The sequence below is a fragment of the Phascolarctos cinereus genome, unplaced genomic scaffold (assembly GCF_003287225.1).
Source record: "Phascolarctos cinereus isolate Bilbo 61053 unplaced genomic scaffold, phaCin_HiC Scaffold_9;HRSCAF=440, whole genome shotgun sequence".
Classification (NCBI taxonomy): Eukaryota; Metazoa; Chordata; class Mammalia; order Diprotodontia; family Phascolarctidae; genus Phascolarctos; species Phascolarctos cinereus.
Window position 1 is genome coordinate 257428305 of NW_027556402.1, and position 21872 is coordinate 257450176.

At 57.4% G+C, this 21872-nt stretch overlaps 3 protein-coding genes across 9 annotated transcripts in view; 2 read left to right on the plus strand and 1 right to left on the minus strand.

Annotated features, from left to right (window-relative positions):
- The window catches only part of TOP6BL (TOP6B like initiator of meiotic double strand breaks), a 75585-nt gene extending 63802 nt beyond the window's left edge, over positions 1–11783 (plus strand). The window contains exons 16-19 of the mRNA XM_078148890.1: positions 7282–7368; positions 9623–9698; positions 11303–11490; positions 11597–11783. Of these exons, the coding sequence (XP_078005016.1) occupies positions 7282–7368; positions 9623–9698; positions 11303–11490; positions 11597–11674 (429 nt within the window). The 3' untranslated portion in view covers positions 11675–11783. The remainder of the gene's footprint in view (positions 1–7281; positions 7369–9622; positions 9699–11302; positions 11491–11596) is intronic.
- Positions 11784–12265: 482 nt separating this feature from the next.
- On the plus strand, positions 12266–14825 carry RCE1 (Ras converting CAAX endopeptidase 1). 5 transcript variants are annotated; one of them, XM_020967955.2, is made up of 8 exons: positions 12266–12538; positions 12760–12862; positions 12983–13066; positions 13147–13225; positions 13668–13835; positions 13939–14028; positions 14119–14181; positions 14271–14825. In XM_020967955.2, the coding sequence occupies exons 1-8, from the start codon at positions 12354–12356 to the stop codon at positions 14504–14506; spliced, it is 1008 nt and encodes a 335-aa protein (XP_020823614.1). In that variant the 5' UTR covers positions 12266–12353; the 3' UTR covers positions 14507–14825. The 5 variants fall into 5 exon arrangements, with proteins under 5 accessions (XP_020823614.1, XP_020823617.1, XP_078004498.1 ...); XM_020967958.2 differs by having other exon boundaries at positions 13998–14028; XM_020967956.2 differs by having other exon boundaries at positions 12268–12538; positions 13957–14028.
- Positions 14826–15887: 1062 nt separating this feature from the next.
- The window catches only part of PC (pyruvate carboxylase), an 86556-nt gene continuing 80571 nt past the window's right edge, over positions 15888–21872 (minus strand). For all 3 annotated transcript variants that reach the window (XM_020967953.2, XM_020967950.2, XM_020967951.2), the window contains 11 exons: positions 20928–21072; positions 20587–20676; positions 20276–20497; positions 19563–19719; positions 18880–19120; positions 18441–18690; positions 18041–18285; positions 17140–17319; positions 16805–17053; positions 16588–16728; positions 15888–16485 (listed from right to left, as the gene is read on the minus strand). In XM_020967953.2, the coding sequence (XP_020823612.1) occupies positions 16237–16485; positions 16588–16728; positions 16805–17053; positions 17140–17319; positions 18041–18285; positions 18441–18690; positions 18880–19120; positions 19563–19719; positions 20276–20497; positions 20587–20676; positions 20928–21072 (2169 nt within the window). In that variant the 3' untranslated portion in view covers positions 15888–16236. The remainder of the gene's footprint in view (positions 16486–16587; positions 16729–16804; positions 17054–17139; positions 17320–18040; positions 18286–18440; positions 18691–18879; positions 19121–19562; positions 19720–20275; positions 20498–20586; positions 20677–20927; positions 21073–21872) is intronic.

The following is a 21872-nucleotide window of genomic DNA, read 5'->3' on the forward strand; positions in this document are numbered from 1 at the left end:
CTGGGAAGGGTTAAGTCTTGCAACATTAGTCATCACACAGTGTGGCTGTTATTGTATACAACGTTCTGTTTGTTTTGCTCACTTCACTCAGCATCAGACCACACAAGTCTGAAAGTCACATTTTCTATTCAGTCTGGTACTTTCATCAAGAATGCTTGAAAGTCCTCTATTTCACTGAATGTCTATTTTTTCCCCTGAAGGATTATGCTCAGTTTTGCTGGGGAGGTGATTCTTGGTTGTAATCCTATCTCCTTTGACCTCTGGAATATTATGTTCCAAGCCCTCCGGTCTCTCAATGTAGAAGCTGCTAAATCTTGTGTTATCCTGATTGTGTTTCCACAATACTCGAATTGTTTCTTTATGGCTGCTTGCAATATTTTCTCTTTGACCTGGGAACTCTGAAATTTGGCTACAATATCCCTAGGAGATTTCCTTTGGAGATCTCTTTCAGGAGGTGATCAGTGGATTCTTTCCATTTCTATTTTACCCTCTAGTCCTAAAATATCAGGGCAGTTTTCCTTGATCATTTCTTGAAAGATGATGTCTAGGCTCTTTTTTTGATCATGGCTTTCAGATAGTCCAATAATTTTTAAATTATCTGTCGGCTCTATTTTCCAGGTCAGTTGTTTTTCCAATGAGATTTTTCATATTGTTTTCTATTTTTTCATTCTTTTGGTTTTGTTTTACAGTGTCTTGATTTCTCATAAAGTCACTAGCTTCCAATTGCTCCATTCTAATTTTTAAGGAAGTTTTGTTTTTTAATTTTATTAATTTATTTTGATTTATCAACAATCACTTCCATATGCTTTTGAGTTGAAAATTTTTCTCCCCCTTCCTCCCCGCCACCCTCCCCAAGACAGTGCACAATCTGATATAGGCTTTACATTTACATTCCTATTAAACGTATTTTCACATCAGTGAAGTTGTAAGTAAAAATTAAAACCAATAGGAGGAATCATCAGAAAGATGAAACAAAACTCAACAGAAGGCAAAAATAAGTGATAGCGATTTGACTTCCATAGTTCTTTCTTTGGTTGTGGACAGCATTTTCCATCCCAAGGCCTCTGGAGATGTCCTAGATCCTTGTAATGCTGAGAAGGGTTCAGTTTAACAATATTAGTCATCGCATAATGTGGCTATTATTATGTACAAAGTCCTCTTGGTTCTGCTCACTTCACTCAGCATCAGACCATATAAGTCTTTCCAGGTTTTTCTGAAGTCAGCCTGTTCATCATTTCTTATAGCACAATAGTATTCCATTACATTCATATACCACAACTTGCCCAGCCATTCCCCAATTGATGGGCATCCTCTCAATTAAGGAAGTATTTTCTTCAGTGAGCTTTTGGACTTCCTTTTCTATTTGGCCAATTCTGCTTTTTAAGGCATTCTTCTCCTCATTGGCTTTTTGGACCTCTTTTGCCATTTGGGTTAGGCTATTTTTTAAGGTGTTATTTCTTCAGTATTTTTTGGGGGTCTCCTTTAGCAAGCTGTTGACTTGTTTTTCATGATTTTCTTGCATCACTCTCATTTCTCTTCCCAGTTTTTCCTCTACTTTTTGAGTTCTTCCATGGCCTGGGATCAATTAATATTTTTCTTCGAGGCTTTGGATGTAGGAGCTTTGACTTTGTTGTCTTTTTCTGATTGTATGTTTTGATCTTTGTCACCAAAGAAAGATTCTGTGGTCTGACTCTCTTTTTTTGTGCACAGTTTGCTCATGATCCCAGCCAATTGTTTGAGTTATAAACTCTTTGTTAAGGTAGGGGTCTGCTTCCAGTGTGGAAAATGTACTGTCCCATGCTTTGGGGGTTTTATGCAGCTGTTTTCAGAGATACTTCTAGGGACCTATAAATTTTCAGTTCTTCCAAGGTGGTACAATCAGGGGTGAGGTGTTTACTCCTTTCCTGGCCTGTGCTCTGGTCTAAGAGTGACCACAAGCACTCTTTTCTGCCTTGGAACTGTGAGGAGGATTCCTTCTTCACTGCCTCTACAAGCTCCACCGCCAGCACTCCTCCTTGCCCCAGGACCACCACCCAGAACTGTGACCGAGATCCAAGCATGGGCAAAGCAAGAGAATCCTGCCTCAGCACCAGCAAAGAGATCCCTGCAATCCCTCTCTGATCAGCCACTTGATTCCCCCTCCATCTGTGGACTAAAAACTCTGGAAGCAGCCGCTGCCCCAGGGCTGTGCTGGGACTGGGTCTGAGACTAAGCTTCCCTCTCACCATGGTCACAGACTTTTCCTACTGACCTAAGTTCTCCTTGGCGTTCGTGGGTTGAAAAGTCTGGAAATCGTTACAGCTGCCTGTAATTCAGTCCTCTGAGGGCTGCTCCAGGTTCACTGAGGCCTATTTTGCCAGCACGCCCACACTAAGCTGCGCTCCTCTCCCTGCCCAGTGTGATAGACCTTTCCAATCAACTATCCAGGTTGTGTTGGGCTGGAAATTTGTTTTACTCTGTCTTTTTGTGGGTTCTGCTGCTTTAGAATTTGTTTAGAGCCATTTTTTTACAGGTATTTGGAGGGGTTTGGGGGAGAGCTCAAGCAAGTAATTGCTTTTACTCTGCCATCTTGGCTCCGCCCTCTAGCTTTTGATCTTTTTAAGGCATTTTGACATGGATCCTTTCATCCCCACAGCCCCTCAGCATTAGGGACAGCATGGTGAATGTCATGTGCCCTGTGGACTGACTGCGTGGCCCCAGGCGAGTCATGGAGTCCCTCTGGGTCCCAATCAGCTAGTCGGGAAACACTGTGCCAGGCACTGCTGGGGGAACTGGGAATGCAAAGACAAAACACGAACCATTCCTGCTGCCAGAGAACTTCCACCCCAGGCATCTCTGGCCCCGGAGTGCCAATGCTCCGCGTTGGCAGCGGATTTCATCAACAAACCCACAGGTGTGGGCCCTTCCACCCCCTACAACGACAGCAGTAACAACAACAGAGAAGGGCCTGGGACAGGGATTGTCTTTCTTGTTTGACAGAGGAAGACACGAAGGCTCAGGGTGAGGGACTGCCTCGTCCTGGGACCCGGTCAGTGTGTTTGTGTGTGGTGTACTGGGGCACAGCATGTGAATACGTATGTGTACATGAATGTGTGAGTGTGTATGTATGTGTGTGTGTGTGTGTATATATGTGTGTGGTGTGTGTGAGTATAGTGTATGCATATGTATATGCATGTGTGTGTGCATGTGTGTGTGTGTGTGGTACCTTACAGACCTTTGGCCTCAAAGCTGGAACAAGAGGATTTCTGACAAGATGGCGGGGAAGACAGGTGGGGGTCGGGGAGCTTGGTCAGAGACCCAGGTCCCTGGCACAGGCCCTGCTCTTCTTCACTGGCCTGGATCCCCAACAGGTGGGGGGGCCCCTCTGCTCTTGTCTTGCTCTGCCTGTTTACTTGTCTGTCTTCCTCTGTGTCTCTTCTGTGTCTTCGTCTCCCCCTAGTGTTTCCCACTGTTTCTTGGGTTACAGCTGAAGCTTGTCCCACTACAAAATCTGGTGTAGTGAAAATTAAACTTAGCAAACCTTTATTAAGTGCTCACTCAGTGCCAGATGCTGGACTGGCCTTTGAGGATCCAAAGACAGTAATCTAGAGAGGCCCTGCCCTCAGGGAGCTTCTGTTCGGCCCAGCTGTTTGACCCACACAGAGATAAGTAAAGATGAATACAATAATTTGCACAGGGAGGATCCAGAAGGACTTCCTAGAAGAGGAGGCCCCAGAGCTGAGCTTTGAAGGAAGACACAAATTCACAGTGTTTCAGGCCCTCGCGAGGGCACCACAATCACCTTCTTCATTCCTCTTTGATTCTCTATCCCAGTCCCCTCAGACTGTTCCGAGCCGAGCCTCCTCAGGCCCCAGACCCTCGGCCAGGCCCTTTCCCTGAGCAGTGGGCTTCACCTCAGGACCATCTGTCAGGCTGCATCATGTCCTCGGGGTAGACACCCGGGAACTCCTCAGCCCTCTTCCTTCCCCATTCCTGTCCCTGCTTCTCTTGGGCTCCCGTCTGCCTCTCCCAGGTGCCTCCTCACACTGGCCTCTTCTCTCCTCTGCCTTTCCCCGCCAGGCCCTGGCAAGAGCGCTCTCAGCCCCTCACCCTCTGCTTCTGTACAAGGTCTGCCCTGTCCCTGTTCTCAAGGATCTCTTGTCTTGGATGTTGCTCTTCTCCTTCCTAAAACCTGCCTCACTTCTGTGACCCTGCTCCCCCCCCGCTCCTCCCCTCTGACCTCCCTGACCCCCCGGCCCCCCCGCTGCTCTCCCTGACCCCCCTGTTCCCCCTGTCTTACCCTCCTGACCCTCCGACCCCCCCACTGCTCCCCTCTGACCTCCCTGACCCCCCTGGCTCCCCTGCTGCTCCCCCTGACCCCCACTGCTCCCCCTGACCCCCCTGCTCCCCGTCTTACCCTCCTGACCCCTGACCCCCCCACTGCTCCCATCTTATCTCCCTGACCCCCCCACTGCTCCCCCTGATGCCCCAACTGCCCTGATGCTCCCCCCTGACCCCCCCCGCCCTCCCTGCTGCTCCAGTCTGACCCCTTCTCCTCTGCCTCCACTCCTCTGAGGCATTCCATGCCCACTTACTTGTGTGAGTCTGTAAAATGGGGGTGAGGATAGCCTGTCCCTCTCAGAGTTATGAGAACCAAGTGACATAATAATTATAAAGTGCTTTGAAACTTAAAGTGCACACAAATGTTAAATATCGTTTTCATTATCAGGAGAAAAACTAGGCCTGGATATGTCGATTTGGGAGGGATAGGCAGAGGGGGCTGATGAAGTCAAGAAGAGAGGGGAGGAGCTAGGGCAGCATCATGGGGCACACCAACAGTCAGGGCATGATATGGATGACCAACCAGGTGTCCTAAGAAGGACTGGTCGGGCCGTGTCCAGACCCAGGAGGAGCCTGAGGACTGAGAAGAGGCTGTGGAGTGTGGCAGTAGCTGAAGATGGAGGGGCCGTGTCAGTGGAGTGATGATGGGGGGCACCTGCAGAGGCTGTGGAGGGAGGGAGAGAGGGAGCCGGGAGGCCCCTGCTCTGGAAGCCTGGCTATGCAGGAAGAGGAGATCGGAGTGACAGCTGGGGGGCTTCCAGGGCCTGCCGAGGGCCCTTTAAGGCAGGTCAGTAGGCAGCAGTGAAAGACCCAGAAGAGAGGAAGGGATGGAAGACTGGACCAGATGGGCGGGGATGGGACCAGACGCTCCTCTTCCATGGAGAGGAGGGTTGGCCTTGACTCTCTACAGCCCCTTCTGCCCTCCCTGGGCATTTGTCCACGCACATGGCTGGCTGGATGTCCTACTCGGTAAACTGTAGTGGCTCCCTATTGCTTTGAGGACCAGCCCTCGAACCCTCTGGTGTTTCAAGCCCTTCACAACCTGATCCTGACCTGTCTTTCCAGCCTTGTTCCACATGACTCCGCTTACCATTTTCTGCAGCCATCCCTCCCTCACACGTAATCTCCAGTCTCCATGCCTTTGCACTGGCTGTTCTCCATGCCTGGACTGCCTTCCCTCCTCACCTTTGTGTCTTTGAATCCCTTATTTCCTTCAAAACTCAGCTCAAGCACTGTCCCACCAGCTGCCAGTCCCCTCCAGCCTCCACCCCAGAGGATCAGGCATTTAGGTAGTCTGTATTTTTATGTGGACACTTCTTCACCCAAAAATAAATTGCTTCTTTCGGGCTAGGCCAGGTTTGTTTCTGTCTTGGTATTCCCAGCACCTAGCACGATGCCTGAACACAGCAAGAGTTTCATATATGTCCGTGGATTCTTGCCTCCACCCTCGAGAAGCTTCCTCCCCATGGCCTCCACATTGGCTTCCCTATCTTCTGGCCACGTCACTGTCCTGCTGAAAACCAAACCAAACCCAACCCCTCTCCTCTGGAATAAAATACCAACCTTTAGGCCTCCACCTCCCTTTCTTACTTCTAGCCTCATTTCCCAGTACTCCCTGGGGTGAACTCTGCCCCTCCCCAGACGGCTGGCCTGGCTGGCAGTGTCCTAAGGCCTCACTCCCTGTTTGCTCCCACACACTTGTGCTCCCAGGTGGTCCCCACCCCTGGAAGGCTTGCCCTTCTCAGCTCCAGGCTGGGACCTTTGCCTTCCAAATCCTCCCTGGTTTTAGTGTGGTCTTTCACCGTCTCGTTGGATGTGACTGCTGGGACTGCTTTGTTTTGTAACTCCAGCGGTTTGTGCACAGTAGGTGCTTAGTAAATGTCTGTTCTATCAATTAAGGAAGGAATTCATTCTCTGCATGGGGACCCAGCTTGCCCAGATGCCCAGGGATGGCAGATGGCACCTTGTGTTGGGAGGAATTTCAGTCTTCTGGTCTGGCTGAAGTAGAGAGTGCTTGCAAGGGCTGGGAAGGCACGGAGCCAGCAGTAGAAGGCTCTTCCAGAGGCTGAAGCAGAGGGTGGTCATGAGTGGGGAGGGGTCACTGAGGAGCTCCTGAGAACCTGCCCCTACCTCGGGTGAGGGAGGGGAGATCCCCACCCAGGTACCTGTCAGCTCACAGGAGCTCAGGGAGTTTGGATGGATGGAAAGATGAATTTGGGGTGGATTCAATTTGAGACACTGGGAGATAGTGGGCCGGTGGTGGTGTGGGACCAGAACTCAGGAGAGATGTTAGGGCTTGGTGTAGAGATCTGGGAGTCGTCTCTATAGAGATGACCTTGGACCCATGGAAGCAGATGGGAGGCCCAAGGGAGAGAGAGCAGAAAGAAAAGAGGGCCCAGGACAGAGCCCTGAGGATGGACACACACTTAGATGGCAAGAAATGACGACAGTCCAGCAAAGGAAGCTGAGTTGGAGAACTGAGAGAGGGGAGAGAGGATCTGGGAGGAAGAGGCCATCCTCAGGGTCAGAAGCTACAGAGGAGGATGAGTCCAGGGAAGAGGCCACTGGGCTTGGTCACTAGAAGACACTCCCTATCCCTTGGGGCAGGGGTTAGTTTGTGAGTAAGACTGCAAGGGGTCCAGAAGTGAGCTGGTAGTAAGGAATTGAGGCAGCAGTGAAAGGGGGGGAGCCCTGATACCAGGGGCAGCCCTGGGTAAAGAGCTGTGTGACAGAGGCTGAAAATGGAGAGGACCAGCAGATGGTCGCCTTGGAAGAAGAGATACCAGGACCAGGGGAGAATGGAGTGTGTGACAAGGCAAAGGAGTTTTGAGATGTGGAGGAGCAGAGATGCGCAGCACCCACTCTGATCTGCTGGGCCTCAGTTTACCCATCTGGACTTTCTGATGTCTAGGGCCCCTTCAAGTCGGGACACTCAGTGATTCTGCACATTTGGTCCATCAGGCAGTCGATACCCAGGAGTTCAGGAGGAGACTGCATGAAGCCTTCCAGATGACTCTGCATCAACGCTCTATGTGTGACCCAAAGAAAGTGAGTATGCAGGTAGCCCCGCCCCTGGTTAACCTGTGACCCGAAGCAGGGGTTGGGGGAGGGGACAGTGAGGGGTGCCTGGCACCTCGGCCAGCTGCCACAATGACAGCTCAGTGAGGGCTGGGGGACCCTCCGGGATGAAGACCTACTGGACAGGTCAGACAGCTCTGGGGAGCAAAGGTCACCCAAGCCCTGGCCTCCCATGCTGGCATAGCACAACAGTGACACCTAGTGGCTGCAAATCAGAACTGCAGGTCCAGGTTGGGAGTCCCTTTGCCTCTAGCTCCTCTGACCAGAAAGGAATAGGTTTGGGGCCTCCATTACTGGAAAGTAACAGCTGAGAGGGCATTGATGTGACTGCTGCCCCTGCCAAAGCAGGCCAAACCTCGCCCACTTTCTGGTAATGAGCTGCCCTCTCTGGTGGTCTCCCCGTGAGCCTGCTGGGAAGCTTTCTAACTGAGTCAGGCCTGAAGACTTGCAGGCTCCTGGCCTAGATTCTGACACACTGCACCTGCCACCTCAGCGAGCATGGCGGAAGGACTTCAGTGGAGGAGGAAAAACTTAGTGCATGAACCTCAGTCCGACCAGCTGGGAGGAAGGAGTCTGCTCAGGAGAGGAGCCTTGTAGAAAGAATCACAGATAGAGGGTGGTTAAGACAGAGGCTGAGAAGGAAGCCGGGATGAACGGGGAAAGCATTAAAGTGCGTACTTTGGGTACAGTCCTGGTCTGAGGGCTGGGGACACAGCTAGAAAAGGCCGATGGTGCCTGTCATGAAGCAGCTCCCATTCCAGTGGGGGATAGCACAGAGCTGGGGGCCCTTAGGGAGCAGCAGTCAGGCAGGTGTCAGGCCACTCCCTTGATGTCATTTCCACTGATAAAATCACCCTGGCTCCTGATGCTGAACCACAGATGGGGCCCAGGACTCTGGGGGCCACACCTTTCCCTTCTGGGTCTCCAGTTGCTGTGGCTGCATCTCCCCAGGGGTCACTTCCCAGGATGACCCAGCCCACAGGCCCTGGGCTGTCTCCGTCAAGGTCTGAGGGGAGACAGGGGTCGGGGGGGGGATAGAGGTTTACCTCACTCAGTTGGCACAGGCTGCCTCTTGTGTGTCCCTCCTTCAGAATCAAAGCACGGAAGAGGTAGACCAACCCCGTCTGTGCCTTTTCAGGGGGGCACTCGCCCCTGGGATGCTTTCGTCTCACCGCCAACTCTTAGAAAGCATGCCTCGGGCTGCAGCTCACAGGAAGGAGGCTTTCTCAGGGAAGCACACGTCCCATGTGAAGGACTCCAGGGGTGGCTTCTTTGCGGGTGTTTGCTTCCTCCTGGAGGCCTGCGTGGTTCCCTCTCTTCTCCCCTGGACGTGTAGCTGGGGACTGCCTGAAACTCCACCCGTTCTGGGAACCCTGTGGCTGTTCCCTGACCCAGGCCCTTCCACGACTGACTTGAGCAGCTCCCCACTCTTTCCACAGAGACCCAGGCCCTCCCAGCTGTGGTTTTGTGAGTGGCCAGTTTTCCTCGGTTCTCTCCCCTCCCTCTTATAGGCCCAGAGCTTTAAGAGCTGGGACCCAATCAGATTGCTGCCTGGGATGATGCGCCATCGTGCATCCTCAGTGTGTGGTACAGCGGAGGCAGCAAAGGCAGAGGCGGCCAGTGCGAGGGGTGTGCCCAGGCCTTCCGGCCTCCCCTCTACTGAAACCACAGAGGGTAGGATGGTGAATAATGGAGCTGTGGCATACCAGGGTTCCAGATTACTATTTATGTACATGACCTCATTGAGTCCTCATGAGCTAGGTCTCTTTTGCAGATAAAGCTCAGAGAGGCTGGTCACACAGTGTCAGAGACAGTGCAAACCCAGGGTTCTCCTAACTCCAAGTCCACAGTTCTTCCACCATCCGCACTGCAGGGTACAGGGCCTCTGGGAATGAAGAGGTGCAGACCGGCCTCTCTGACTAGAGGGAACTGATTCTCCTGAGCTGTGAAGAAAGGCTCTCAGATGACTGATCCCAGCAGGCCTGCCAAGTGGCCCCAGAAGAGGCACTGAGGGAACAGCGACCAGGCTGACTGGTCAGGAGCAGGTGCTTCCCAAGAGAGGTTGCGCTCCAGCTGGGTTCTAAAGCAGGAGAGCATAGGAGGGCACCCCAGTGCTCTGGGGCAGCTGTTTCACCTCACACGGCTTTTCTTTAGAAGGAAATCCCTCAAATGGGGGCTGTGTCCCGTGGCTGCTAAACTCACTTGGGGTTTCTGCCTCTCTCAGCAGCAGCTTCCTGAGCCGAGCAGCAGTGCGGAGGAGAGGGAGGAGGGGGACGAAAGCCTAGACGAAGCACTCGCAGGTGAGGGTCTGGTTGCTTCCTGATAGCATGCACACTCGCGCGCGCGCGCGCGCACACACACACACACACACACACACACACACACACAGAGTTACTTGTAGCTAGCCTTCCCAGAGTCCCTAATAATTCTTTGGGCACAGCTGTAGGAAGTTCGTCCTTTAGGGGACAGAGAGGACAGCCAGAAGCAGGGAAGGGTGTATGGGCCTGTAGCCAGCCAGCTTCCATCTTGAATTTGCCATCCTGGGCCAACACCACCTTGACCTTAGTGGCTGGTATTAGCACAGGTGTCCCAACACACAGAGCTTCTGAGAGCACAAGCCACAGATAACTGGAAACAGAATCCCCGAATCCAGTTGGTCCCAATGAACCGCAGGCTGGGTGGGTGGTCTCCTGTTTCATGTCCCAGACTCCCAGTCACCAGAACAGCACACCCGAATGCAAAGTCTGGTGTCAATCCACTATTTAAAATTCATCAGGGGATGTGACTGTTTAAAGGCATCAACCACATTTTATAACGCAGAAAATGCTTTATAATGTGAATATTACCTATTTTACAAGTGTAGATTTACCCCCTCCATGTGACATCCCTGAAATAGCTTACATTTACATAAAGTTCCCTGATTAACAAAGTCACCACTCTTGGAAGATTTGGGAATTGGGGGAGGAAGAAGGGGCTTGGTGAGGAAATACTGCATAATAAAACACAGCCCTGCCCCCCTGGAGCTTATAGTCTAATTGGACACATAAAACGTATACACTTGAATCAGTCAATGAGTGCCACATGTCTGGGGGCTAGAGCTTTAACCAGTCAGGTCTCTGCAGCCATCCTAAGGATCCCCACCAGGCCTGCCTTTGTGCGGCCTCACTTCCTCTTGGCCTGTTTGCCATTCCCTGACCTTGGCTCTCACCCCCAGCCTGGAAGTGCTCCCTCCTCACAACCACCTCTTGCAATCCCCTCATTTTCAGCTTCAGCCGGACCTCTGCCCAGAGGCCTTTCCTGGTCCCACTCTTCGAATCACATATATCTAGTTAACAGTGGTGGCATGGGCCTGTAGGGGCCATTTATGGTGGAAGCTCCCTGAGGACAAGGCCTGGTCTTCCTTTAGTCTCCCTGCTGCCATAGTGAATGGAGAGCCAGCCTCCAGGAAGCAAGAATAGCTAGCACATGGCTCAACCTCCCAAGCCCCAGGCAGTTCTTACCACCTGCAGAGAAGGCACAAATCTGCCACGGTGCAGGAAGTTTCTCATCTATAAAAAAAATTTGTAGGACCTAGCATGGCGCTTTTGACATAGTAGAGACATTCAAAAATGTTTGCTGAATGAATTCAGAAACTGGGTGATCAGTATGGGCTGTAATAGCTGGATTGAGACTGGATCCTGACCATGAAGAATGGGCAACATTTGAATGGAGGGCGCAGACCCTTTTAAGAGAGCAAAAGAACTGAAGGGGGCAGGCTGATTGAGGGGACAATGTAGAAAGAGCTGGGATAGGGTCACACTGTAGTTGTATCAGGAGCCCCTGAAAAGCTACAAGAGGAAGAAGGGGTGCATGCTGGTCCACATGTCTGGCCCCGAAATAGGATGAGGGCTGGGGTCTTTTCCAGGGAGCTGCTGTCCAGGAGAGGCTCCGAGGCCCAAGAGGTCCTGCCAAGGAGAAGGTGTGGGGAGGAAGGCCCAGGCTGCCAGCTGGCTGCCCCTGCTAAGCCTCGGGGAGGCCCCCCAGCGCTCCATCGGAACGGGACCCACCTGCTCCCAGGCCAGGGGCTGGGGCGGCCCGGAGACCCGCGGGGAGGTAAAGGGGCTCTGGGGGGGAAGGTCCCCGGCGGCTAGGAGTGGGGAATAGGTCGGGCCAGAGCCCCCCCTGACAGCCAGCCTGTCCCTCCTCCTCCTCTCCCTAGGACACGCTGTGGCTGCAGGAGGTGTCCAACCTGTCCGAGTGGCTGAGAGCCGGCCCGGGGTCCAGACCCGTACCCTAGGGGGGCAGCCCCCGGCCCCGCTTTTCCAATAAAGGCGCCCGCCAGCCCAGCCGTCCCCGTCAGTCGCTGCGCCGGTCCGTGGTCGGGGAGCGCGGGCGTGGGATGCGCAGGCGGGGCCAGAGGAAGATGGGGGCGGGCGGAGAGCCGGGGGGCGAGGGGGGCAGGCCCGGAGACGGGGGGGACCGGAGGTCAGGCAGGGGGAGCAGGCGGTGGACGCTGAACTGAGGGTTGGAGGGCGGCGGGGGCGGGGACGGAGCCGCGGAGCGGATGGGCCGGAGCCGGAGGGACGAGGGGCTAGGGGGCGGGAAGGGGGGCGGGGCCAGGTAGTACTCCAGGTCAAAATCCGAGTCCACATCAGAGTCCGAATCCGAGTCCGACGGGGGCCGGGGGCGGCGCGGGGCTGCGGCGCGCGAGGGCGGGGCCTCAGCGAGGCGGGGGCGGGGCCTAACCAGGGCGGGGGCGGGTCTCGGGGAACGTGAGGACGGGGCAGAAGCCGGGGGGAGGCGGGGCCAGGCGAGGAGGAGGCGGGGCCAGAAGGGCGCAGAGGCGTGGCTCCGTGCGACGTCGTGACGTCACGCTGCGCGTCGCGGGGGCCCCGCTGGAGCCGCCTCAGCGGTCGCCGGGTGCGCGTCATTGGTGTGCGCCGCGCCGGACTCCGCGGCTCCGGGTACAGAGCGCGATGGCGGCGCTAGGAGGCGACGGACTGCGGCTGCTGTCGGTGTCTGGGCCGGAGCCGGAGCCCGAGTCGGCGGCGCTGAACGGCGCGGGTCCTGGCCTGTGCTGCTGGGTGTCCGTGTGCTCCTGCCTCAGCCTCGCCTGCTCCTACGTGGGCAGCCTTTACGTGTGGAAGAGCGAACTGCCCAGGTGCGGCACGGAGGGGGGAGGGGGCGGGACCTGCGCGGACGGGGCGGGGCTGCGACCGTGGGCTTCCGGAGCAAGGGACGGTGCTGGCGTTGCCAGGGGGCGGGGCCTCGACAAGACTTCCGGGGCAGGGCCGGAACTCGCGGCGGACCTGCCAGAGGCGGGGTCTGCCCTGACAGGGGGCGGGGCTCGGAGGCTCCCGCACACTAACCGTCCCTCCCCAGGGATCATCCCGCGGTCATCAAGCGGAGATTCACCAGCGTCCTCGTGGTGTCCAGCCTCTCCCCGCTCTGTGTGCTGCTTTGGCGAGAGCTCACGGGCCTCCAGGTCCGGGGGGGGCGGGGCCTGGACGCGGGGGCGGGGCACCGGAGGAAAGGCGAGCGGGTCTGGGGCGGGGCCTGGCCGTGGGGGCGGGGCCGCCTCACACCCCTTCTTCCTGGGGCTCAGCCAGGCATATCCCTGTTCACTCTGATGGGCTTCAGGCTGGAGGGCATCTTCCCCGCCGCGTTGCTGCCGCTGCTGCTGACCATGGTGCGTCCCAGCAGGGGGTGGATGGGGGGGGCGGGGGGCAGGCCCTCCCCCTCGCTGAGCCCCCCTCTCCCTCCCCCCAGATCCTGTTCCTGGGCCCCCTGATGCAGCTCTCCGTGGACTGTCCCTGGGACTTGGCCAACGGGCTGAAAGTGGCCCTGGGTGAGTGGGGGAGGCGCTCGGCCAATGAGCTGGAGGGTCGGGGAGCCCCGCGTGGTAGGGCTGGGAGACGGGAGACCTGGGTGCAAGGCCTTCTTGAGCCAGGCCCTTGGCTCTCTAGCCTCAGTTTCCTCATCATTCTGCGGGAGGGAGACTCTGGAGCAGGGGCTAGGGTCTCTGTGTCCGCTGGTTGTGGAACCTTGGGCAAGTGAGTTTACGGCCCTGGACCTCAGTTTTCTCTTCTGTGAAATGGGGACAGTGATATTTGCTTTCCTTTAAGAAGAATCGGGCTTTAACTCAACAAACCAGTGTGTTCCCCAGAGTCCCTGAAGGATGACGGGGGCAGATGGTGGGAACCGAGACCCCTCCTTCCACCTTGGCAGCTCCTGGGGAGGGGGCCCCGGCCCCTGCATGCCCCCCCCTTTACGACCTCCCTCTTGGTCAGCCCCCCAGGCCTGGGCACGATGCCTGACGGACATGCGCTGGCTACGGAACCAGGTGATCGCCCCCCTGACGGAGGAGCTGGTGTTCCGGGCCTGCATGCTGCCCATGCTGGCCCCTTGCACGGGCCTGGGCCCTGCCATCTTCACCTGCCCCCTCTTCTTCGGTGTCGGTGAGCTTCACTCCCCTGGCCAGGCGTGAGGGGCACCCAGAGAGCTGGACAGGTTTCCCAGCGGGGGGTGGGGGTGGGGGCAGCAGGCCTAGGTGTCCCCAAGTCGCCCCTTCCCTTACAGCCCATTTTCACCACGTGATTGAACAGCTCCGTTTCCGCCAGGGCAGCGTGGGAAGCATCTTCTTGTCAGCTGGTGAGGCCTGGGAGACAGATGGGGGCTGGGAAGGGGGTCGGACGGGATGGGGTGACCACTGACCAGGAGCCCCCCCCCCACTCCCTGCAGCGTTCCAGTTCTCCTACACAGCAGTCTTTGGGGCTTACACAGCTTTCCTCTTCATCCGCACAGGTGGGTGCGGCCCTGGGAGAGGTGGGTGGGAGGGGCTGGGAGGCACCCAGGCCTGCTCTGCTGACCCCTGGCTGGCCCCCCTCCCCCAGGACACCTGATTGGACCGGTCCTCTGTCACTCCTTCTGCAACTACATGGGCTTTCCCGCGGTGTGTGCAGCCCTGGAGCACCCCCAGAGGTGCCCCCTGCTGGTGGGCTATGCCTTGGGGGTGGGGCTCTTCCTGCTCCTGCTGCAGCCCCTCACTGAGCCCAGACTGTACAGCAGCCTGCCCCTCTGCCTGCTCCTGGACCGAACAGGGGCCTCAGCCACCTCGCTGTGCTCCTGACCTCTGCTCCCTCCCTACAGACTCTCGTGGGCTCCCCAGCCCCACCCAAGAGAAATGGGTGGGAAGGGCAAGCTGGGGTCCCTGAGATCTCAGGAATTTTGGTGGGAGGACTAGAAGCCAGAGCTGCTTGAGCCCCCAGAACTGAGAGAAAGGGGATCAGGATCCCTGTGGGGCCGGCCAGCCCCTTCTGCACTGTGCTGCTCCTGGGCCTTGGGGAGGCTGCTGGGGGCCAGAAGCAGTCCCTCTGACCTCCCGGGGTTTTCTCATCTTTTTGCATCAGACTTTGTATTCAGATATTAAAGAGTTTTAACTTGGGTAACCCAGAGTCAGGGCCCACCTTTGGCAGCTGGGCTTGGCAATGAACCTTGTGGCTTCTTCTGAAACGGAGCTAAATATTGAAACAGCCTCCTTACAGGGTAGTGGTTGTGAGGCGAGAGCAACGCAGATGTTAAAAGCCATGGAAATGCCGTTCAACCTCCATCGTACACCTGCTGTGTGCTGGGCCCCAGCACTGGCCCTTCCTGCATCATTTGCTATAGAGGCTGGCTCAGCTAGGAGCAGAGGGTAGAGCTCAGCTGAAACAGACCAGAGCTGAGGGCCCTCCCAGCATTGCCCTCCTTAGCTCAGGAAAGCCGGGCCTGGGTTAGAACTACGCTCACAGGCCTGTCTCCTGCTGCTTCTGCACCACACCTCATCAGTGCTGGGTTTGGGCCTAGGTAAGGCACTTCATCGTGCTGACTCAGTTTCCTCCTCTAGGGTCCCTCCCAACTAGTAAATCTATGTCCAGGGAGGGTCAGTCTGCTCAGCCCGGCTCCCAGGTGGCTGGAAGGAGAGAGCAGCTTGAAGCTCCAGGAAACACCACAAACCATGTAGGGGTCACTCACCCTGGGGCAGGCAGGAGGCCCCACTCCAAGCTCCTTCTGCCAGCCCCTCAAGAGGACACAGATGTGGGGCTGTTTTTCTGTGAGGCCTGTACTGGGGGGGGGGGTGTTCTGATGGGAGCTCAGAGGCTGGATGGATGTCCTTGGGGTGTGGTCTTCCACCCAGGGGCCACCAGACACATTAATGCCTGTTCCCTCAGACCCTTGGTCTAGTTGGACAACGTCCCTGTGATCAGGAGGGAGCTGAGGCCTAGGTCACTGAGCAAGGGAGACCCCAGGGGAGTCTCAGCTAAAACCCAGCTTTCCTCTCCTGCCCCTTGGCTGTATGGGGTTCAAAGGCCTGTCTGTATCATTCCTCTGGGCGTCTGTCCTTGAAAAAACGTGGGGCCGGTCCTTGGGGTTCTCTTCAAGGCCTTGACCAAACCCTGCTTTATCCTCCCCACCCAGGGCCGCCTCAGGACGCTGCTGCTAACCTGGGGGGCAAAGGACTGGGCGGCCAGGAGATGACCGTGGACTTTATTTAGAGTGTTTGAGTCTGTTGAGGCTGAAATAAGGAGGTCTCATCCCCTGACCTTCCTGGCCCGGACCCCCCTCCCCTAGAGAGAGGGCACCAATTTGGCAAAGAAACATCCTGCAGGGGGCAGAATGTGATGGGCAGTTTGGGAAGGGGAAGGCAGAGAGGGAGGGTCCTCTTGGTCCCCTGCCACGAGCAGCTGGTCCCTGGGGGCGGCCACAGCCGCCTGGCCAGCTGCCAGTTCCCGTGGCCTGGGTCTCCAGCGTCTACCAAAGGATGAGGGGGAGAGCAGGCCTCCAGTGCTAAGGCACTAGGGACGAGGGAGGAACCATGGGTCACTCGATCTCCAAGATGAGGTCATCCCCCTCCAGGGTCATGTCCTGGGTCACGTGCACCTTCCTGACGGTGCCCTCCGTGGGTGACGTCACCACAGTCTCCATCTTCATGGCGCTCAGCACACACAGCGGCTGTCCCTTAGTCACCTTGGCCCCTGCTTTCACTTTGATGTCGATCACCTTGCCAGGCATCGGGGCCCCAATCTGGCCCTTGACATCCTTCAGGGCCTTGGGGTGGAAATGCATCTCCTGCAGGAGTAGGTGGGAGAAGGGTTGCTGAGAGCCCTGCAGCCCCCCCAGAGCCCGGTGCCCCCATGCCCACCCTCCGCCCCCTTCCCTTGGGAGCCCTACCTTCATGGCCTGCGTGTCCTTGACGAGGATGGAGCGCACTTGGCCGTTGAGCTCGAAGAACACCTGTCTCTGGCCCGCCCGGTTCAGGGCTCCCAAGGCCAGGGCCTTAATGTGCAGGGTTTTGCCCCGTTCCAGCTCCACCTATGGGAGAAGGGGGTCAAGGCAAAGAGGCCGTGGCCGTGGCCGTGCGGACCGCACCGCGCCCCCTCTCGCTCACCTCAAACTCTTCGGCGATCTTGGGCCCCTGCAGAAAGAGTCGAGTGTCGAGGCACTCCAGGGGCCCGAACGTATTGGTGAAATCCTTGAACTGCTGGAAGACGTCTGGGTACATGGCAGACGAAAGCACATCCTCTGGGGTTATCTCCTCCCCATGGCGCTCCTCCAGCTCCTTCTCCACTGCTCCCAAGTCCAGGGGGGGCAGCGTGGCCCCTGGCCGCCCCTCCACGCGGGGCAGATCCTTCAGGACCTGAGGGAGGGAGGAGGCTCGGTCAGTCGGCAGGGTGCCCCACCTCCCCTCCAGCTCCCCCTATCCCCCACCTCCGCCCCAAGCACCTTAGTTCGGAAGGGCTCAGGGAAGCCCCCATGGGGTACACCGATGTATCCCTGCAAGAACTCCACCACGGAGCGTGGGAAGGACAGCTCCTCAGCTTTCTCCTCCGCATCGGCCCGACTCAGCCCGTTCTGGACCATAAACTGGGCCAGGTCCCCCACAATCTTGGAAGAAGGCGTCACCTGGGGCAGGGGGCAGCAGATGAGGACGGGGACACAGAACCTGCCCAGCCTTGAGGGAGCAACGGCGCGGGTCCTCACAAGGGGAGCTAGTCTCCAAAGCGGCATCCTGCACTCACATTCTCTCTCCCCAAGTTGGCCCCACCCAGCCCGAGGTTCTGGGAGGCTGCTGGACCAAAGGCCTCTTTCCTCAGACACTTCTAGCTGTGTGACCCTGTGCAAGTCATTCTTCTCAGCCTCAGTTTCCTCATCTGCAAAATGGGGATCATAACAGCACCTCCCTCCCTCCCAGGTGCCTGTGAGAGTTCTGTGAATTAAGCTTCTGTGAAGCTAGTTAATGACTGAAGGAGCTGCTCTTCTTACCCCTTTACCTTCCCCCTCTTCCCTCCCGGACGCTCGGCTCGATCTGACCCATAGAAGGCCAAGCCGCCGCCCCTCCCCCGCCATGGCGGGGCCTGCCCAAAGATCCCTGTTCTGGGGCAGAGGCTGGACCTCAATGCTGGTCCTGGATGGTTTCGTGGTGCTATGTGCCCTGTGCTCTCTGGGTCTGCCTCCACTTCATCATCTCCACTACAGTGAGACTGAGCTGGGCCTCGTCTAAGACTGTGGGACCAAGCTTCAGAGGGGGCTCTTTGTGCCTTCCCAAGTCCGGCCCCAGCTGCCAGGCCCTCCAGGAATGGCCAGGAACAAGGCTGGGCCTAGGGGCTAGTAGCACCCCCCTCACCTTGATGAGGTCCCCCAGCATCTGGTTGGCCTCCACATAAGCCTTCTTGACTTCCTTGAACTTGGACCCGAGCCCCATGCTGTGGGCCTGGAAGTGCAGGTTGGTGTACTGGCCCCCGGGGATCTCATTCTCATAGACGTCCGAGTTACCAGACTTCATGGTTGCCGTGCAGTCAAAGGGCGCGTATAAGCCCCGGGCCCCCTCCCAGTATTCACTGTAGTCAAACACCCGCTCCAGAGGCACCCCTAGAAAAGCAGGGGAGAGACGCCGTGAGCCACCCTCGGCCCCCCAGGCACTCCAGAGGCCTCCTCCAGCCAGCCTCCCCCCACCGCTGGGAGGGTCTGCAGGAGCTAGGGCAAGTCCAGGCCAGACCTCACTTGGGGGGGCTGTGCCTCTCTACCTGTGTCCAGAGGGGTCTCCTTGGTGCAGGCCACCACGGCCCCCATGCTAGGCTGGGAAGTAATTCCTGACATCGAGTCGACTGCCACGTCGACCACATCGGCCCCCGCCTGTGCACAGGCCAGCATGCTGGCCACGCCTGAGCCAGCCGTGTCATGGGTGTGGATGTGCAGGGGAAGGTCTGGAAAGCGATCTCGGAGAGAGCTCACCAGCATGGTACAGGCTGCTGGTTTCAGAAGGCCCGCCATGTCCTGAGGCAGAGAGACCAGGAGAGTCAGCAGGGATGGGCCTAGAAAGTGAAGGAGGACACTCTCCCAAGGGGGAGGTAGAGGGAGGGAAGAAGAGAGAAAGGGAGGGAGGGAAGAAGACAGGAGGAGAGGGAGGGAAGAAGACAGGAGGGGAGGGAGGGAAGAGAGGAAGGGAGGGAAGGTCTCAGCCACCTTTATGCACAGTATGTGGGTCCCTGCCCGCACCAGCTGCTCGGCCAGGTCCATGTAGTACTGCAGGGAGTACTTGGTGCGGGTGGGGTCGGCCACATCGCCGGTGTAGGAGATGGCAGCTTCCACCACGCCGCCAGCACTGCCCACCGCCTCCATGCCCAGCAGCAGGTTGGGCAGGTAGTTGAGAGAGTCAAAGATGCGGAACACATCCATGCCGTTTTCCTTGGCTACCTCGCAGAACCTAGGGAGGGGAGCAGGTGCTGAGGAGGGGGCCCCTCAGGTCTCACCTCTGGACCAATGCCTTGTGGCAGCAGCTGTGGCTCCTAGGTAGCTCAGCCCCTGGCTGGGCCCTCCACTCCCCCTCCAGAGAAGAGAGAGATGCCTGGGGTGGCAGGGTGGGGCAGGGGGTACACGAGCCGGGAAGGCTCCACCTGGAGCAGGGCTGATGGCCATAATGCCCAGGTCTGTCCCTAAAGGTCAGCTGGGCCTTGGTGGGGTCTAGTGTCTGCAGGGGGAGGAGGGGCCCTCTACAGGCCAGGTGAGCTGGGCCCAGAAGACCTGACCCCAAGGTGGTTTGCCTCCGGCCCCCTGGGGGAAGCTCCCATTACCCGCCACGGCTGTCTACACAGGGCAGCCTGCTCGAGGGAGGCATGTGCACGCCATGCCACGCAGGGAGTGCTCACTTGGAGACCACGTTGTCGGGGTAGTTGGTATAGCCCACGGCATTGGCGCCCCGCAGCAGCATCTGGAAGGGGATGTTGGGGATGAGTTCTCTGAGCTCCTGCAGCCTCCGCCACGGACACTCATAGAGGAAGCGCATAGACACATCGAATGTGGCTCCTGGGTGAGAAAGGAGGGAGGGCTGGGCACGGCTGAAGTGGAGCCAGACTCTCCCCTCCTGCCACCAGGCCTTTGCTCCAGCTGTGCCCCACACCTGAGATGCCTTCCGCCTTCTCTGCATCTACACACTTTCAAGGCCTACCCCCTCCCTGAAACCCTTCATGGTTGAGCCGTCCCTTCTCTGGGAACTTCTTAGAGAGGCTGGGTCTGTTCTTCCCTGCGAGACCACTCCTCGGCCCATCGCAGGCCCATCAAGGGCACCTGTTAGTGCATACTGGGTTTCTTTTACGTATTCTTGTCTGGACCACAGAGGGAAATCTCTGAGCTCTAGGACGCTGTCATCTGCCTCTCCTGTCTCACCCACCTCGCCAAGCACTGGCCTGGGCACACAGATGGTCTTTTTGAGACAATGCCCAAAACAGTCCTCCTAGCTAGGAAATGAGGAGATGTACCCGAAGGTACAGATCCTCAGTCCTTTCCGAAGCCCGGCGCCATGCTGGTGACCTGAGCCGTCCTCACAGAGGCACAGAGCCCCCATCTCTCTGCTGAGTCTTACCCCCCCAGTTCTCCACACTGAAGAGATTGTTAAAACTGTGGGCGACATAAGGGGCGATCTTCTTGAGGTCATAGGTCCGCACTCGGGTGGCCAGCAAGGACTGGTGGGCGTCGCGGAAGGTGGTGTCCATCAGCAGCAGCCCCTTGTGATTCCGCACGGCTCGGGCAAAGCCCTCGGGCCCCTCCCGCAGCAGGATGTCTCGGAAGCCGGCTGGAGGCGGGCCTGGCAAAGGATGGGGCATCAGATTCCTCCAGGGTGCCATGCTGCCCACTCCCCGAGAAGCCCAGCTGGGCCAATGACAGACCACTCACCCATGGGCACGGGGGGGATGATGGGATCCGTGGGGCTGGGGGTGGCCTTGGTAGGGATTGGGGTCTGAGGACCATTCACCATGACGTGGCCTGAGCAAACAGAAGAAGGCTGATATCAGGATGGCAGGGCGGGCCTACGGGGATCAGCAGGACTGAGGCTGGTGGTACAACGGCAGAGCGTGTGGGGAGGGAAGCCAGGGGAGCAGGGCTGGTGGGGCCGCTATCTCCCAAAGAAGGGAGGAGAGGAGAGCAGGGAGGGCTGAGCCGTGGCTGCCTGAAGCAGAGGGGAGTGACCCCAGGGAGCAGGGCAGCAGAGAGGGGGTAAGGCTTGGGGCTCAGACCCAGGTAGTGCAGCAGCTTCTGGGCCCGGTTTTGCACAGGCCTCATCTGGAAGAGTTCAGGGTTCTCGTCGATGAACTGGGTATCCACAGCGCCCGCCAGGAACTGCTGGTTGTTGAGAACATTCTGCAGGAAGGGGATGTTGGTCTGCGGGACAGAGGCAGGGGGAAGGGGTGTCACTGGGGCAGTACAAACCGAGGAACAGACCAGAAGGGGAGGAAGGTACACAGCTGAAGCCACCGTCCATGGTGTGAGACCCAGCTTCCCTAGCTCTGCCTGGGGCCTGTGACCCCCCCTCAGGAAAATGCAGCGGCCTCTGCTGGCCTGCTCCACCCCACATCTGGCCTGAAATACCCACTATTAACAAGGAGAATTGGTCTGACTGCCCTGCTGACCACAGGAGGGAAAGAAGGAAGAAATCATGGTAATTGTGAGTAACAGTAACCACCACCATCGTCATCATCACCACGGCCCATATGGGCAGGCACATGTCTCCAGAAGGGCCCGGCTGAAAGCCACGTTCCCTGGGGCTGCGGAGGGAACCATGAGCAGTGAGGCCCTGGGGAGATGCAGAGGTCTGGCAGGCTAGGAGCCATTTGGGACCGGAATAACTGTCTGCAGAGCCTTTTACCACAACAATCCTATCACAAAAATACTATAGGTATTGTCAATCACCATTTTACAGACAAGGAAACTGAGGCTCAGAGAAATGGTGTTTGCTGCCCACAGCCACACCCAGGCCTCCCACCTCTGGTATCAGCCGCTCCAGGCCTGGATGAGGCACCAGGACCCTCACTTTGCCCAGTCACAGTTTTGTCCAGCGCTGGGGAAGAAAGCACCTGACAAAGACCGGAAGGCGGTTGGGGACCCAGACCCAAAGAGAGTTCCGTCAAGGGGGAGCCCGTGGGGAGGGAGGCAGGAGCAAGGACAGATGCCCCCTCCCCCAG

Excerpts from the sequence above, each read along its gene's own strand:
- RCE1 (XM_020967955.2), top strand. The coding sequence starts at position 12,354 with ATGGCGGCGCTAGGAGGCGACGGACTGCGGCTGCTGTCGGTGTCTGGG. Across the intron at positions 12,863-12,982 it reads GAGAGCTCACGGGCCTCCAG|CCAGGCATATCCCTGTTCAC; the intron begins GTCCGGGGGGGG and ends CCTGGGGCTCAG. Across the intron at positions 14,182-14,270 it reads TTTCCTCTTCATCCGCACAG|GACACCTGATTGGACCGGTC; the intron begins GTGGGTGCGGCC and ends CCCCTCCCCCAG.